Source organism: Aedes aegypti, chromosome 2 (genome assembly GCF_002204515.2).
Source record: "Aedes aegypti strain LVP_AGWG chromosome 2, AaegL5.0 Primary Assembly, whole genome shotgun sequence".
NCBI classification, from domain to species: domain Eukaryota; kingdom Metazoa; phylum Arthropoda; class Insecta; order Diptera; family Culicidae; genus Aedes; species Aedes aegypti.
The window spans coordinates 146,407,066-146,423,187 of NC_035108.1; the positions used below are offsets into that span (position 1 = coordinate 146,407,066).

General features: G+C 39.1%; 2 protein-coding genes across 2 annotated transcripts; one reads left to right on the plus strand and one right to left on the minus strand.

The window, feature by feature from the left end:
• The first annotated feature begins 1,544 nt into the window (after positions 1-1,544).
• On the plus strand, positions 1,545-4,507 carry LOC5564242. The gene is made up of 2 exons (XM_021842633.1): positions 1,545-1,641; positions 2,221-4,507. Exon 2 carries the CDS (start codon positions 2,256-2,258, stop codon positions 4,386-4,388), a length of 2,133 nt encoding a protein of 710 aa, XP_021698325.1. The 5' UTR covers positions 1,545-1,641; positions 2,221-2,255; the 3' UTR covers positions 4,389-4,507.
• A 10,290-nt stretch (positions 4,508-14,797) lies between these two features.
• Positions 14,798-15,850, minus strand: LOC5574240 (ficolin-1). The gene is made up of 2 exons (XM_001661243.2): positions 15,100-15,850; positions 14,798-15,042 (listed from the first exon to the last, which is right to left on the minus strand). The coding sequence occupies exons 1-2, from the start codon at positions 15,807-15,809 to the stop codon at positions 14,913-14,915; spliced, it is 840 nt and encodes a 279-aa protein (XP_001661293.1). The 5' UTR covers positions 15,810-15,850; the 3' UTR covers positions 14,798-14,912.
• Positions 15,851-16,122: the final 272 nt, after the last annotated feature.

Here is a 16,122-nt window from a genome sequence, read left to right on the forward strand (position 1 = left end):
ATCTTCCATTGATTGATCACATCAAAGGTTTGGCTTTGATTTAGCATAATAAATAAATTTTGAGTTCACTGACTCCCTATATAGTCGATGCCGGTTATGGACCCTTGGCGTATTATGGACCCCCTACAGAAAAACATAAAATTAACACTCAAAGCATCCTTATTTCTATGAAAACCCACCGGGGGAACTTCGATCTTATTGTTAGTCAGCAGTTTCAGACAAAATATTTGGTTTTAGACGCATAAATACAGATATTTGAACAGTTTTGTAAATGAAACCATACAAGAGGGTACATAATACGCATTTCCAGGTGGGTCCATAATAGGCACGTCGGCAGAGAGCCGGATTACATGGGAGTCAAATGGAGGGTCCATAATAGGAAACGTCAAATTTGTAAACATTGCTATTATGGACCCTGGGAGGGTCCATAATAGGCATTCGGACAACAGTTTTCCAAATGCATATTTCGCTGTAAAAATCGTATGGTTTTGTATGTTTAATAGGCGTACTATGAAGTAAAGACATTGAACTTGTTGTGAGACTTCACATAACGTATATCCGTCTGAGATATCATTGCAGAAAAGCGAAACCCTATCTCGTTAAAAAAATGCTTACATGTAACTGACAGAAAGTATCAAAGAGAATTGCATTTAATAATAATTATGCTTTTCTTTTTCGTAAAAAACAAATCCGTGAAATGGGGCGTTCGAGGAAAAGGTTTTCTGAAAAGTGGTCTGAAAAAAAGGCCATTCCAGGAAATGATTTCCGGGAAACGTCATCCCGGGAAAAGGTTTTAGGAAAAATGTCATAGGAATCTCTCAGTTAATGACTGCGGAAGTGCTCATAGGAGCACTAAGCTGAGACGTAGGTTCTGTACAAGTTGGAACGTAACGCCAGAAAGAAGGAGATTTATCTCGGATGCGCACATGTGATGCATTTTATTTTAATTTGTCATTATGAGCGAATTGTGCATATTTAAAAAAAAAAGATATTGTAGTCCGTAATGTATTCGCTGAGTGATGAAAGTTTTTGTTTTCACTCAGGCATATACGGGTTAAAAAAAAGCACCGCACCTAATGTGCTACAGTAATGGACTAAACATGTTCAATTCTCAATGCAAAATAATAAACTTTATGGATATTAATTTTAGTAAATCAGTGACCGATTTCAATGACGCTTTAGATATTATTCGAATTTTAACGCATATTAAGAGTATAAAAATGAATGCGGCTTCACCAAAGTGAAGCTTTTGATAAAATATTATAAAATATTAAAAAACAACATTGCTCAACGTAACAACTTTGCTCAGTTTTGTCATTATAACTTCTAAACTTGTTTCTTCACAAGTCTTAAAAATACTGTTGAAATTCATCTTATATCTGACGGGTGTGAAAATTTCAGCCAAAATCGGTCTTTTAATTACTGAGATCTAGACTTCCAAAGTAGAGCATTTTGTAAGAACAATCGGAAATGGTGCGAATGTATTGTACATTACTGTACATTGTATCTTATGTTATATCACAAAAAAGCCTTTATCAGCCGTCGTATTTGCTTCATTTAAAGGTGAGCAATGTGAATAAATTTGCTGCAGTTTCAGTAGAGTTCCTCAAGCGTCAGCCAGAACCGGAAGTCGATGTACTGGTATGTATAATGGGAACTTCTAGGGGGTTTTATCGACCAATTTTTCTGAAATTAGACAGAGAGATGAATTTCAATAGCCACTTAAATTATTTTACAGGAATCCGTGAATTTTATCGTAATCTCAACAGCTGAAAAGTTTGGTGAAATAAATTAACACAGTACGGTAATTTTTTGCAGTCTTCGGTAAAATTTCACCAGAATCCGTAAAGTTTTGACGGAATTACGGTGTTTTATTTTACCGAACTTTTCAGCTGTTAAGATTACGGTGAAAAAAAATTAAGTGAAGTAAAATAATTTAAGTGTGTACTAAGTATATTGACGCATATAACTTCAATAGGAACAAAGTCGCCATAAATCGAGTTTAATAAAAAAAAAAGTGTAAAGTGCAACAGACTCGATAGTATATAAGAAAACTGGGGCAATTTGAAACATTTGAGATGTGGAGAGTCGACTGTAGTAACATCTATGCTTTGTTCAAACTTGTTTAACGCTAGTGAGCCTTAACAAAAATTGCCCAAGTGCTCTCAGGTAGAATTAGAGTATTGATAATATATTCTTTGATTCTTCTATTTTTCATAGTTAACCAATATTTGTATCCGGCCAAATTCTGGGCGATGTGTCAACCCATCCAGCATAGGTATCGACAATTTGCATTGAATCATACTGAAAGAGACCACCATAATTTCATCGAAGGATATTATACGAAAGATAAACAAAGTAACGACTGCTTGTTACTTATGGATGGAGCAAAACCCCACGCCAACATTTTTGCATTTGGTAATGCTGACGCACATCAAAATAAAATGCATTCTGAAGATCAGGAAACTGTTGGAATGCTGGCATGTTCTTCTCGCAGGAATTACAATTCAAGGATAAGACCAAAAACAAATGAAATGGTGTCTATGCACTATCATTCTTCCTTTTCTTTGTCGAAAGCTGCATGCTATTCATTGGCTATATTCGGTAAACGATTTTTCAATATTGGTAGTTTTATACGGTATATTGTGTTGTTCTCAATTATGTTATCAGTTTCCAATAATGTGACATGTAACTCCACGAAGGCGAATGAAATTGTCAGTAATTTAACAATCAAGATTGATGCAGTCCAACAAAGTATGAATCGGCTAATTGATGCCTTGGCTGGGAACTCTAGCACACCAGATCATAATATTTCATTTGTGGTATCGGAAGGAGCAACTGGAAATTTCACACGTCCTAATCAGAGTGACAAATTGGCTATGCTTGAGAACGAAATGAAGAAAATGAAAGGAGATATTGAGCAATTGATTCAATCAGCGAACATAACAGCTGAAGATAAAACGCGTCTTGCCAATTTGGAATCGTCTGTAGAAGTATTGCAAAAACTGTTGGACGACCAAAAACATGAGATGGATCAAAAACTTGCGCAGTTGGAAGCTTTGATTGAGTTTCTGCTCGGAACTATAAAAGAACTTCGTGCTGAACTTGACAGTCTCAAGCGAAAGGCTGAACTGGAGGAGGAAGATAGAAGGATGCGTAGGTTACCTACAGAATGCATTGAGGCCATCAAGAGTCACGACTTTATCACTGCTGAGAGCAAGCTTCAAGAAATGAACGATGATACCAAGATCAACTTAATCGTAAACAATGTATACGATCACCACCAGAGCAATTTTGAATTGCTGCTACGGTTTGCAGAAAGTATTACCGTAAAGCAAAGAGGTTTTTTAGTTTTGAAAGCATTGAATTACGAAATGGACAATAATGGACACAAAGACCCATTCAAAATGGTGAAGTTAGTAGGTAGCCTCAGGAGAAATATCATTGCTAATCAAAACACTTCAGCGCAGACGAAACAGCAAGCGGGATTGTTTGAGAATGACCTGAACAAATCGATTAAAACCGTATCGAAAGAAAAGTTGAAACAAGCTATGCTGAATAATGTTTACGAATCAAACGAAATTCAAACTCTCTCTAATGATATCTTTCGGGTCAGTGATAAATTATTTGGCGATATTATTAAAGATGTTGTCAATGAAATTTTCCAGCTAATGGACACCAAAAAAATATTGAAATATATAAAAAGCCATAGTTTTGTCCAGCAATCTGTTCTTGGTTATTCTGCCGTATTTAACAGGATACGATATTCAAATAGCGATTCCTTGTTCAGTATTGCTTACTATATTAAAGATGCAATGGAAGCACCCAGTTTTGCTAGTCTTGATTCTAATTATAAATCTACTCTAAATCAATTGAAAAATTCTCTACCCCAATCTGTGAGGAATGCAGCATTTGCCTCAAAAGTCTGTATTGAGAACAAAATTTATCCAAAATATTTATATGCTTCTGGGAAATACCTTCACGATAATCCGAGACGCCACGTGTTCACCTGGATGCCCGATAATAAAAGAGACGTCAATTATAGAGAGGACCACTGGGAGCTCATTCGAACTGGTGACAGTTTTTACATTTACAATGTAGCTCATCGGGAATACATGTATTCCCCCAGTGAGTACAAGGATTTCAAGCAAGGCAACGATAGGCGCAAAGTTTTCACCTGGACCGAAGGCGGCTCTTTCGACAGTTGCAAATGGAAACTGGAACCGGCTGGAGATAACGTTTACATAAAAAGTGCTGTACGATCGGAGTATTTGTATACGTCCAACAGATATAAACACGCAAACGTCCAACAGAAGATTTTCACATGGATTCCGGGGGGACGGGTGAGAAATGGATTATGGACAATTGTTGATTGTAGTAATGCGTGAAAATGTCGGAACAGAGGACGATGTTATATGATTCGAATAAAATGGCAATATAAAGTTTGAATATTGTAAAACAACTGATTGCACTTTAACACTTCACTTTTTGCAAAATAAAATAAAAATACTAAAATCACTAATAAGGCGAGCAAATACCTGTAAACTCTAATGTGTGTTGCTTATCTTGACAGATAGGCCTATTTCGTCTGCGACTTACAGGCTTCTTCATTGTAGAGTGCTCGACACTGAAGAAGTCTGTAAGTCGCAGACGAAATAGGCCTATCTGTCAAGATAAGCAACACATATGTATTAGAATTTAAAGGTATTTGCTCGCCTTACTAGTGATTTTAGTATTTTTATTTTTTTGCAAAAAGTGAAGTGTTTAAGTTCAATTAGTAGTTTTAAACATACTTTAATAATCCCTTCCCTAAATTTAATTAAAAACTGTTTTGAATATTGTAGTTTGAAAATAAATATTTTGTGTAAAATGTGCTATTCATTTTTTTTCATTTATATAGTTAACATCGAAATAGATAACACTGAATCAACAATTTCACGTCACAATACTCGATTCGTGGCAACATCTCTCCATCCTCGGTTCTGCCCCACGCTGGCCAAATCGATACGCACTTGATCCGCCCACCTACCTCGCTGCACTCCACGCCTAGTTGTACCAACCGGATCCGAAGCGAACACAATCTTTGCAGGGTTGCTGTCCGGCATTCTTGCAACATGCCCTGTCCATCGCATCCTTCCAGCTTTGAACACCTTCTGGATACTGGGTTCGCCGTAAAGATGATCGAGCTCGTGGTGCATCCTTCGCCGCCACACACCGTTTTCCAGCACACCGCCAAAGATCGTCCTAAGCACCCGACGTTTGAAGACTCCAAGTGCTTGCAAGTCCTCCTCGAGCATCGTCCACGTTTCATGTCCGTAGATGACTACCGGCCTTTTGAGCGTTTGGTACATGGTACATTTGGTGCGGGTGTGAATCTTTTTTGACCGCAGTTTCTTGTGAAGGCCATAGTAGGCCCGACTTCCACTGATGATGCGCCACCGTATTTCACGTCTAACGTTATTATCAGCCGTCAGCAAGGATCCAAGGTAGACGAGCTCGTCGACCACCTCGAAGGTATACCTGTATTGTAACACTGCTTCCTAAGCGAGCCCTGTCACGCTCGGCTCCACCAGTTAGCATGTGCTTTGTCTTGGACGCATTTACCACCAGTCCAACTTTTGCTGCCTTGCGTTTCAGGCGGGTGTACAGGTCTGCCATCTTTTCAAATGTTCGGCCGACAATGTCCATATCATCGGCGAAGCAAACAAATTGACTGGATCTCGTAAAAATCGTACCCCGGCTGTTAAGCCCGACTCTCCACATAACACCTTCTAGCGCGTTGTTGAACAGCAGGCACGAAAGTTCATCACCTTGTCGTAGTCCCCGGCGGGATCCAAACAAACTGGAGTGTTCGCCTGAAACCTTCACACAATTTTGCACACCTTCCATCGTCGCTCTTATCAGTCTCGTGAGCTTCCCGAGAAAGCTGTTCTCGTCCATGATTGTCCATAGCTCTTCGCGATCGATACTATCGTATGCCGCCTTGAAATCGATGAAAAGGTGTTGCGTTGGGACCTGGTATTCACGACATTTTTGGAGGATTAGCCGTACAGTAAAGATCTGGTCCGTTGTCGATCGGCCGTCAACGAAGCCGGTTTGTTAACTTCCCACGAATTTACTACAGGTGACATACGACGAAAGATGATCTGGGATAATAATACCTTGTAAGCCGCATTTAGATCGCTCGAGAGTTCTCGCATTTTACTTTGTCGCCTTTCTTGTAGATGGGGCATATCACCCCTTCCTTGTTATGTTTCCCAGATTATGCCTATCAGCCGGTGCAGACAAATGGCCAGCCTCTCCAGACCCATCTTTATGAGTTTAGCTCTGATTCCATCCTTACCTGCAGCTTTGTTGTTCTTGAGCTGGTGAATGGCATCCTTAACTTCCCTCAAAGTAGGGGCTGGTTGGTTTCCATCGCCCGCAGTACTGACGAAGGCATTTCCTAATTTGCCTGTGCGATCACCTCACGCTTGTCCGTCAAAATGATCCCATCCTTATCCCTGCACTGAGATGTGCGGCACGAAGTCGTTGCGGAATGCGTTGACCTTATGATAGAACTTACGTGTTTTTTGAGACCAGCACAGCTGTTCCATCTCCTCCAGGTGGCGTTTTTTCTCCCGAAAGAGGCGGGTATGCTATTGCCGGTTCTGTCTATAACGCTCCACGTTCTGCCGGCATGACCGCCCGCGCTGCATTCTTCTCCTCCAGAATCTGCCTAAATTCGTCGTCTAAGCAATCGTTCCGTCGACTCCGTCCCACGTACCCGACGTTGCTCTCAGCTGCATTGTTAATGGCTGGTTTCACTGTTCTCCAGCAGTCATCAAGAGGGGCTTCATCTAGCTCACCCTCTTCCGGTAATGCAGCTTCGAGGTGCTGCACGTATGCAGTTGCGACATCCGGTTGCTTGAGCCGCTCTAGGTCATAGCAGGGCGACCGTCGGTACCGTACGTTGTTGACGACGGAGAGTTTTGGACGCAGTTTAACCATCACCAGTGGTCAGAGTCGAGGTTAGCGCCACGATAGGTCCTGACGTCGATAATGTCGGACAAGTGCCGTCCATCAATCAGAACGTGGTCGATTTGTGATTCCGTCTGCTTTGGTGATCTCCAGGTGTATCGATTTGGAAGGCTGTGCTGGAAGTAGGTACTACGAATGGCTATATTCTTGGAGGCGGCGAAATCAATTAGTCGTAAGCCGTTTTCGTTCGTTAGACGGGGGGCGCTGAACTTCCACGGTTCTTCAGCACGTCGGCGAGTATGCGTGTGCTCCCGATGAAGTTGAGATTTTGTACCAACTTCAAGTGATATGTCTCCCTCTGATTTAATTTTTGAATCAAATGATTGACGCAATGTTCAATGCCACCACTATGACTGAAGCAGTCCAAGTTGGTGTAAAATTCGAAAATCAAATTGATATTTATTTGTTCGTTTTTTTCAATGGATCCAAATAACAATTTAAATATTTTAAATTGGAATGCTCGTACTTTGAATGGTAAAGAGGATGAGATTTTTTTCCATTTGATTTGAAACAATTAAAATGGTTACTCGTAGTATGAAAAAGGGAGGAGTTTAAATTACCTACCACAATATCGGCAAAGGATTTTCTTTGGGTAGATTCATTTGAAATTGAAAGATTTGAACGGCTACCCGACGGATTAAAAGTAGTTTGTGAATGAGCATGATTATAATCCTTCTGATGGGTATGATTCTTAATCAAGCGATCGTTTACTGAAAAATGAGCATTGTTCGATACTCTACCAGGGAAATTCCGGAAACGACCGTTATCGTAACGGACAATCCCGTTCATCTGCCTGGCACGAGCCTCGATGACTCGCCTACGCGAAGGGCAATCCCAAAAGTTAGATTTATGATTGCCCCCGCAATTCGAGCATACGGACTTTGTGGTATCATCCTTCACTGGACAGACGTCCTTAGCGTGAGATGAACCTCCGCAGATTACGTATTCAGCATCCATGGGGCAATGTTTTTTTTACCATGACCCCACTTTTGGCACCGACGGCACTAAGTGGGATTCTGAAAATTTCTTTCAGATTTCTGGAATTGTTCCCATGTCACACGGACATCTTGCTTCTTCTAAAGATTTGATAGTATTTAGATCATTTTTGTTAAAGTAAAACTTAATAATATTCTTGAGAAAGCCTTTTCCGAAGAATGCCAAATTGGGATCTCTTTTTCATAATGATTACTTGATCTTTTCAGGTGACTTATAGTGACTTGAGAAACTTTTCAATACGACTTTGTACAAAGCTTCGGTTTTGTCGTTATAAGGAAAACATTTGTGCTTCTTTTCTTCAAGATGTTTGAGAAGAAATTCACAATCTTTCAGAGTTTCCGGCAAAACGTGACAGTCTCCTTTCTTTGCAATTTGGAAGGAAACATTGATTCCCCTCTTTGGAGTTCAACATCTCCTGCCTAAATCCCCCAAATTCGGAACAATTGATCACGATAGGCGGCACTCTTTGTTTCCTCACTTGAATTGAAGAGCCTGGGCTAGAGTCTGCTTTGGTTTGATGTTAAGAAAATTCATCTAAAGCATCGAACTGATTGCTCATTTCGATGCAATTATCAACATTATCCATTTAACCCTTAGAAGAATGCGCGCATTCTGGAGAAACGTCCTTCTTTTCATTTTGCCATGTTTAGTGACCGTTGTAAAACCTTCTTTTTTTGGAAGGAAGTTGTAAACTTTGAGATTCACCCTTCGTTTTGTTTGTAGTTGCAACCATGTTCCTTCTTCTCAAACCCCCAACGTCTGACTTTTCATTAAAAATGAACTTTAAAAAATCATAACTTGGCCAATTAACAATCAATTTTGAATCTTTTGGTCTCAAACAAACCGCATACTCCTCAAGATTTATTGTGTTCCGGAAGAAATGGGATTGGCCACTTGGTTCCGGAGTTATTCCGGATTCAAATGGGGTATATTCGTTCCGGAAGTGATAGTTCCCTTAGATTGTTCAAGATTAGCGGTAAGAAAATTATGCATTGTGTACTTTTTATAAGTAAAAAGCTGCCAGAAGGTCGAATGACATTGGTTCTCATTGATTCTGGCCATTTCGGATACCCGGTCACCTGGCACCGGTTCCTGAATGTACCCAGAGAGGACATTTTCTGAAACTCAAAGAATACTACCGTGCGACGGCTCAAAATTCCTGATTTTTTATCCAGAACATCATAGATATAATGCCAAAGACCAATATGAGGTTCCGGCCACATCCGGATACCCCGGAATCGGTTCCGCTAGGGCCTCAGTGGGACACTTTTGTAATCTTACTCACTCATATCGTGCGACGGCTTAAAATTCATGATTTTTTATCCGGAACATCATAGATATAATGCCAAAGACCAATATGAAGTTCTGGCCACATTCGGATACCCCGGAATCGGTTCCGGCAAGGCCTTAGTGGGGCACTTTTGTAATCTTACTCACTCATACCGTGCGACGGCTCAAAATTCCTGATTTTTTATCCGGAACGTCATAGATATAATGCCAAAGACCAATATGAGGTTCTGGCCACATCCGGATACCCCGGAATCGGTTATGGTGGGGCCTCAGTGGGACAATTTTGTAATCTTATTCACTCATATCGTGCGACGGCTCAAAATTCCTGATGTTTTAACCCGGAACGTCATATATATAATGCCAAAGACCAATATGAGGTTCTGGCCACATCCGGATACCCCGGAATCGGTTATGGTGGGGCCTCAGTGGGACACTTTTGTAATCTTATTCACTCATATCGTGCGACGGCTCAAAATTCCTGATTTTTTATCCGGAACGTCATAGATATAATGCCAAAGACCAATATGAGGTTCTGGCCACATCCGGATACCCCGGAATCGGTTATGGTGGGGCCTCAGTGGGACACTTTTGTAATCTTATTCACTCATATCGTGCGACGGCTCAAAATTTATGATTTTTTATCCGGAACATCATAGATATAATGCCAAAGACCAATATGAGGTTATGGCAACATCCGGATACGCCGGAATCGGTTATGGTGGGGCCTCAGTGGGACACTTTTGTAATCTTATTCACTCATATCGTGCGACGGCTCAAAATTTATGATTTTTTATCCGGAACATCATAGATATAATGCCAAAGACCAATATGAGGTTATGGCCACATCCGGATACGCCGGAATCGGTTCCGGGAGGGCCTCAGTAGGACACTTTCGTAATCCTACTCACTCATATCGTGCGAAGGCTCAAAATTTATGAATTGTCATCATGAACATCATAGCTATATTACCGTGGACCAATATGAGGTTCTGGTTACATCCGGATACCCCGAATTTATATCCAACAGCATCACTCCATAAATCAATGTAAAGGTTCTGACTAGATACTTGAAATCTTAGCGAAATGCTGAGGCTGGTTCGAAGGACACAGAACCTGGACTAAGACACAGAGCCTGGACGCTGAAGCAGAACCTCTTCGTGGAGATATAGCCTGGAGGCTGAGCTGTAGTCTGGAGGAAGAGTTAGCATGGACGAAAATCTAATATAGATTTGAAGGTCAATACGCGTTGAACAAATTCAGCGTGATGCGAATGCTGACTCATCTAAGGAACTGGTCAACAGTGTTGGAAGGAACTTGGTAGTCTGGAGAAATTGATGCTAGGTGAATTTGGTTGGGAGGAGCTCACGGAAGAGCTTGGCAACTAATTTCAATACTGTCGTTAGCAACTATAATAAAAGATACAAGGTGTAAAAAAATGGACGAATACAAATTAATAAAATGATGTAGTTTATGAACCAGCATCAAAGCTTAACAAATGATATAGAATTTCATCATATGACTTTCAAAGACATTTTCAAATTTCTTTATTATTTAAATTTGGAGCACTTCTGCCACAAGATTAACTGATATTCTAAAAATAAAATTATACTTTTCTCTAGTCAATTGCATCAAGGTTAACAATAAATTGTATAAGAATGTATTTAGCATTGCGAACGAATTCCAAAAAACGACATGTTGTCATAAAAGATATATAGGATGAAATAGTCAAAAGAATTTGTAGCGAGCATGTCTTAGAATTTTCTCTAAATATTAATTTTTTTCAACAACATTTATGAAAGGGACTCTATAAATTTTGATAAGGTATAGTGCCGTTTGATTTTGGCAGAATTCCAGAAAAAAAATCATGTTGCCAATATCGAACCGTGTCAAAATCAAACAGTTGTTTTTAATCACACTTTTGTATTTATAAACACGGATTAAATTTAACTATTTTGAAAAAAAAGACACAAAGAAACATTAAGATAACCAAGATCGGGGACTAACCCATGATGTATTTTTTTTTGTATATAAATTTCAGTACAAGTCGGACTCGATTATCTGGGATTCGATTATCCGGAATTTTAGACTGGATTATCCGGAGTACGATATTTGATATTCTTGTTTTTCAGTATTTGTGCATAAATTTGAGATAATTTAGTATTGCACTATACAATATGAATGGTTTAGCAGTTTTGGACGTAGGTAAGAAAAGGGGGTTTGAAAAAGTTTTTTTTGTGTACGTTGGTCAAAAAATGTTTTTTCTTCTCAAGACCCCCAAATGTTCCTAGAAATAATATCTTACTACGCCACTGCATCATACAAATAAAATATCGAATGAAAAATATTTGAGTTCTTTATTTGCAGATTTCAACTTTTTTTTCCGTAGGATTCGATTATCCGGAGTGAAAAACAATCGATTCTCGAGTCCGATCTGTAGTACCAATAGATTATTTAGTTGCATTGTGTAATGAAAAACAAACTAATCTTAATATGTCTGTAGATTCAAATACAGGTCGGACTCGATAATCGAATCGCTAAAACAACATTTAAATCCACGATAAAAGAAATAAAATAAAAACACGGTTTTATATCGTGTTTTTTTTTTATGTTGACAAAAACGGTTAGCCAGAAATGTCTCATGGACTTATCGATATGGATCCAAACGAAGTTTACACAGAGTGCATATGAGTCTTATAAGAATAATTCTAGAGTAATCGCATGTTACCAGAATATTATATTGATCCATGGCATAATAGCTATGATGTGCAGCATAAAAATCATGAATTTTGAGCCGTCGCACGATATGAAGGAGAAGATTTACAAAAGTGTGCGACTGAGGTCCTGTCGGAACCGATTCCGGGGTATCCGGCTGTGGCCAGAACCTCATATTGGACTTTGGCACTATATCTATGATGTTCCGGATAAAAAATCATGAATTTTAAGCCGTCGCACGATATGAGTGAGTAAGATTACAAAAGTGTCCCACTGAGGCCCTAGCGGAACCGATTCCGGGGTATCCGGATGTGGCCGGAACCTTATATTGGTCTTTGGCATTATATCTATGATGTTCTGGATAAAAAAATCAGGAATTTTGATCCGTCGCACGGTATGAGTGAGTAGGATTACGAAAGTGTCCCACTGAGGCCCTCCCGGAACCGATTCCGGGGTATCCGGATGTGGCCAGAACTTCATATTGGTCTTTGGCATTATATCTATGATGTTCCGGATAAAAAATCATGAATTTTAAGTCGTCGCACGATATGAGTGAGTAAGATTACAAAAGGAAAAAATCTGAACTGCTACGGCAAATGAAATGTAATATGTTGTTAACAAAATGTTAATGAAATCCTAAATTTGTTTTACCAAATTAGGATGATAGTGTTGTCCAATAACACAGAACACCTAGATATAAGAAATAATGAATGTTATGTTTGGAATGATACTAATAAAGAAATTGAAAAAAAAAAAAAAAAAAAAAAAAAAAGATTACAAAAGTGTCCCACTGAGGCCCTAGCGGAACCGATTCCGGGGTATCCGGATGTGGCCGGAACCTCATATTGGTCTTTGGCATTATATTTATGATGTTCTGGATAAAAAATCAGGAATTTTGAGCCGTCGCACGGTAGTATTCTTTGAGTTTCAGAAAATGTCCTCTCTGGGTACATTCAGGAACCGGTGCCAGGTGACCGGGTATCCGAAATGGCCAGAATCAATGAGAACCAATGTCATTCGACCTTCTGGCAGCTTTTTACTTATAGAAAGTACACAATGAATAATTTTCTTACCGCTAATCTTGAACAATCTAAGGGAACTATCACTTCCGGAACGAATATACCCCATTTGAATCCGGAATAACTCCGGAACCAAGTGGCCAATCCCATTTCTTCCGGAACACAATAAATTTTGAGGAGTATGCGGTTTGTTTGAGACCAAAAGATCCAAAATTGATTTATAATTGACCAAGTTATGATTTTTTAAAGTTCATTTTTAATGAAAAGTCAGACGTTGGGGGTTTGAGAGTTAAAGTGTTGTTTCCAAGACGGTGTCCAAGAAGGATTACCACCACTAGCTTTCACTAACGAAAAATCAAAGCTACAAGTCCAAACAAGGATCGAAAAGAGATCAATAGGTAGAAAATAGTAGCACTGAAAATACTGCTTTTTTGAACCACCGAAAAGTACTGTTTCATTGCTTTAGATAGTTTTAAAAACTTCCGAGAGCAGAAAGATTTTTTGTACGCACAGCACAGGGCAAAGTTACGATGTGTGTTGATTTTGGAAGTACACTCACAATTGGGAATAAGTTCGAATTGGATGTTTGGAGCAAACACGATTTTTCGAACCAATGCTAAAAATACTGTGTTTAGCAAAGCGGTAACTAGATGGTGGTAGTGCGCAAATTTTAAACTTGAGCCAAAGATATAAGAGCGTCATGGGTCAACCATTAGCCAACTATCGAATTTTAGAATTTAGAGCGATTTTGGGTACGATGAAAATAATTAGAGTGTTACTCTAGATTCGAACTATTGCCCCACAATATTGAAATTGATATAGGTAACTAAAAATGGGTAAATATATTGTGCCAAAATTTATTTGTTCATCAATCTATTAGCCAATATTTGAAGGATCACTGTGTGAAATTAATTTCTTTTCAACTGTTATAATTTTTATGGAAATTTTGATTATTCCACAAAGCTTGAACTTTTGCCTTACTTTACTCTATTGTACAAATTTTACACTCATTGTCGCTGTGAAGGTTTATAGATAACACTGCGGAACACGTTTTTGTCTCCAGCACCAAAATACCGCTATTTACTTAATTAAGGGTTGCTGAATCCATTGCCGTTTTCAGAAATATCATAGCACGTCTAGTTTTTGAGATATCGACTGTTGAAAATGCAAAAAATGACTATTTCAGCCAACTTGCATGCAAGTTTGACAGCTTGTAAGGTAATATATTGGCTTAATTTGCCACAGAATTCAAACTTTATGTGTATAACAATACTTATCATTGAAGTTTGTAATTCTTTCGAACCGGAAAAGTTATTATTTTATGGTTTAGAGAATTGTTGTATTTTTCCATATAGAAGAAACGAAGAATTTTGTATGGAGACTGCAAGCATGTTGAAAAAATCGATTTAATCGAAAGTTAATCGCGCAATTTCAATCAAATTATGTCTGAAATGAAAGTTCAAGTTCTATTTTGCATGTTTGGTGGATTAGATTACAAAAAAGTTTGATAAATTGTACTTTAAATTTCATGTAAACATTAATAAAACCAGTGTTTTATACAACTTTGGCGACCTGTAGCTAAACATTGTGACGTGCTGGAACATTTCTGAGAATGGCATCAGATTCAGCAACCCCAAATCTACTAGAGACACATAATTTGATCCTTGAGACACGCAAAAATGTCATTTTTGTTACGCTGTGTAACCATTGCTGTATCAATAAACCATGAATAATCCTTTTTATTGTTTTTTTACTCCGTCAATTATAGCGTAGGGGCTACCTAATTTATTTGTCGTTACCATTTTCAACAAATTCTTACGTACTTGAGGGATTTTTCAATTTTCAAAACAATTGATGCATTGAAAACTGCTGTTTATTATAGTTTTTTCCTTCTGATCATCATCCTAGAAGATTTCAAAGCATAATGATGACCTCTGAATGTATACCAAACCATTCCTGTAGCATATTCTGTGGTATTTCCCTTTGAGTATTTTCCATTCAAATTACTGAAAAATAGAATTATTTGTTAGTTCCATACACTTCCCGTGTTCTTCAGAGCATACCTTGAGTGACATGCCGTATACCACCATGCTCCGTGGTATGTTACTGCGCAGCTATCGCCCCATGTATCGTTATCCCTGTCCAATGTACTGAATTTAGCCGCCTTCGTTCCAGTAAACGAATCTCCAGCGGGTCCACTGAATCCTTCGGCCAGAGTCACTGTATAGGAGGACTGCTCTCCAGCTACCTCGAATCGATCCCATTTGGCATAAGTTGAGTTTCCATCGAAGTCCTCCAGCAACACTACCAGCTCGTGTGGTGCTGAGTACGTTAGTTGATGAATCACATCCAACCCCAACCAAAACTCTCCGGCATCCAAAGTGCCGAAACCTCGTTTGTATTCGCTCCAATCGCGGTAGAAATTGACGGAACCATCGAACCGATTTTGAATTACGGTCCAACCACCTCCGTCATATTCTTGGTCGCACAACACCTCCGTCACCTCATGAAGGTTCGTCTTAACTCTGTAAACGCCGGATTCTTTCGTCGGCACCTTATCACATGATGCGTAGACGGAATCAGCACACTGTATGGATTTCATCAAATGGTTCACTTTTACAACCGATTTTCCGATGTTAAGGATCTCCGCTTCTAGTGCTTCCATTTTCCCAGTGAGCAACTCATAACCGAAACCCGAGCAGGAGGAAGTTCCGTCCGCTTGTACCGCCAGCAAAAATAAAGTTCCAAGCAACGCTAACTGAAAATGACTCATCTTGGTAGCAGAACGAAAGCAAATTCTTCCTTCTTTTTAGTAGGGCAAACGCTCCCTTAGTGGAGGTAGCTCCAATAGTGGAGGTAGTGTGTTTTGGCATGTTTCGCGCTAATAAATGATTATGTGATATTTTTGTATTATGCACGATGCGAAAATGACACAAGTAATCGAATAATATTCATGAAATTTAACCGTAAAACTGTTTAAAACAATTATTTTGCTTAATTTTTTTGCTCCTTTGTACCTATAGTGGTGCATCAGTACCCATAGTGGAGGGTCCCATAAGAAATCAATGGTTTGCGCCACTAAAGGA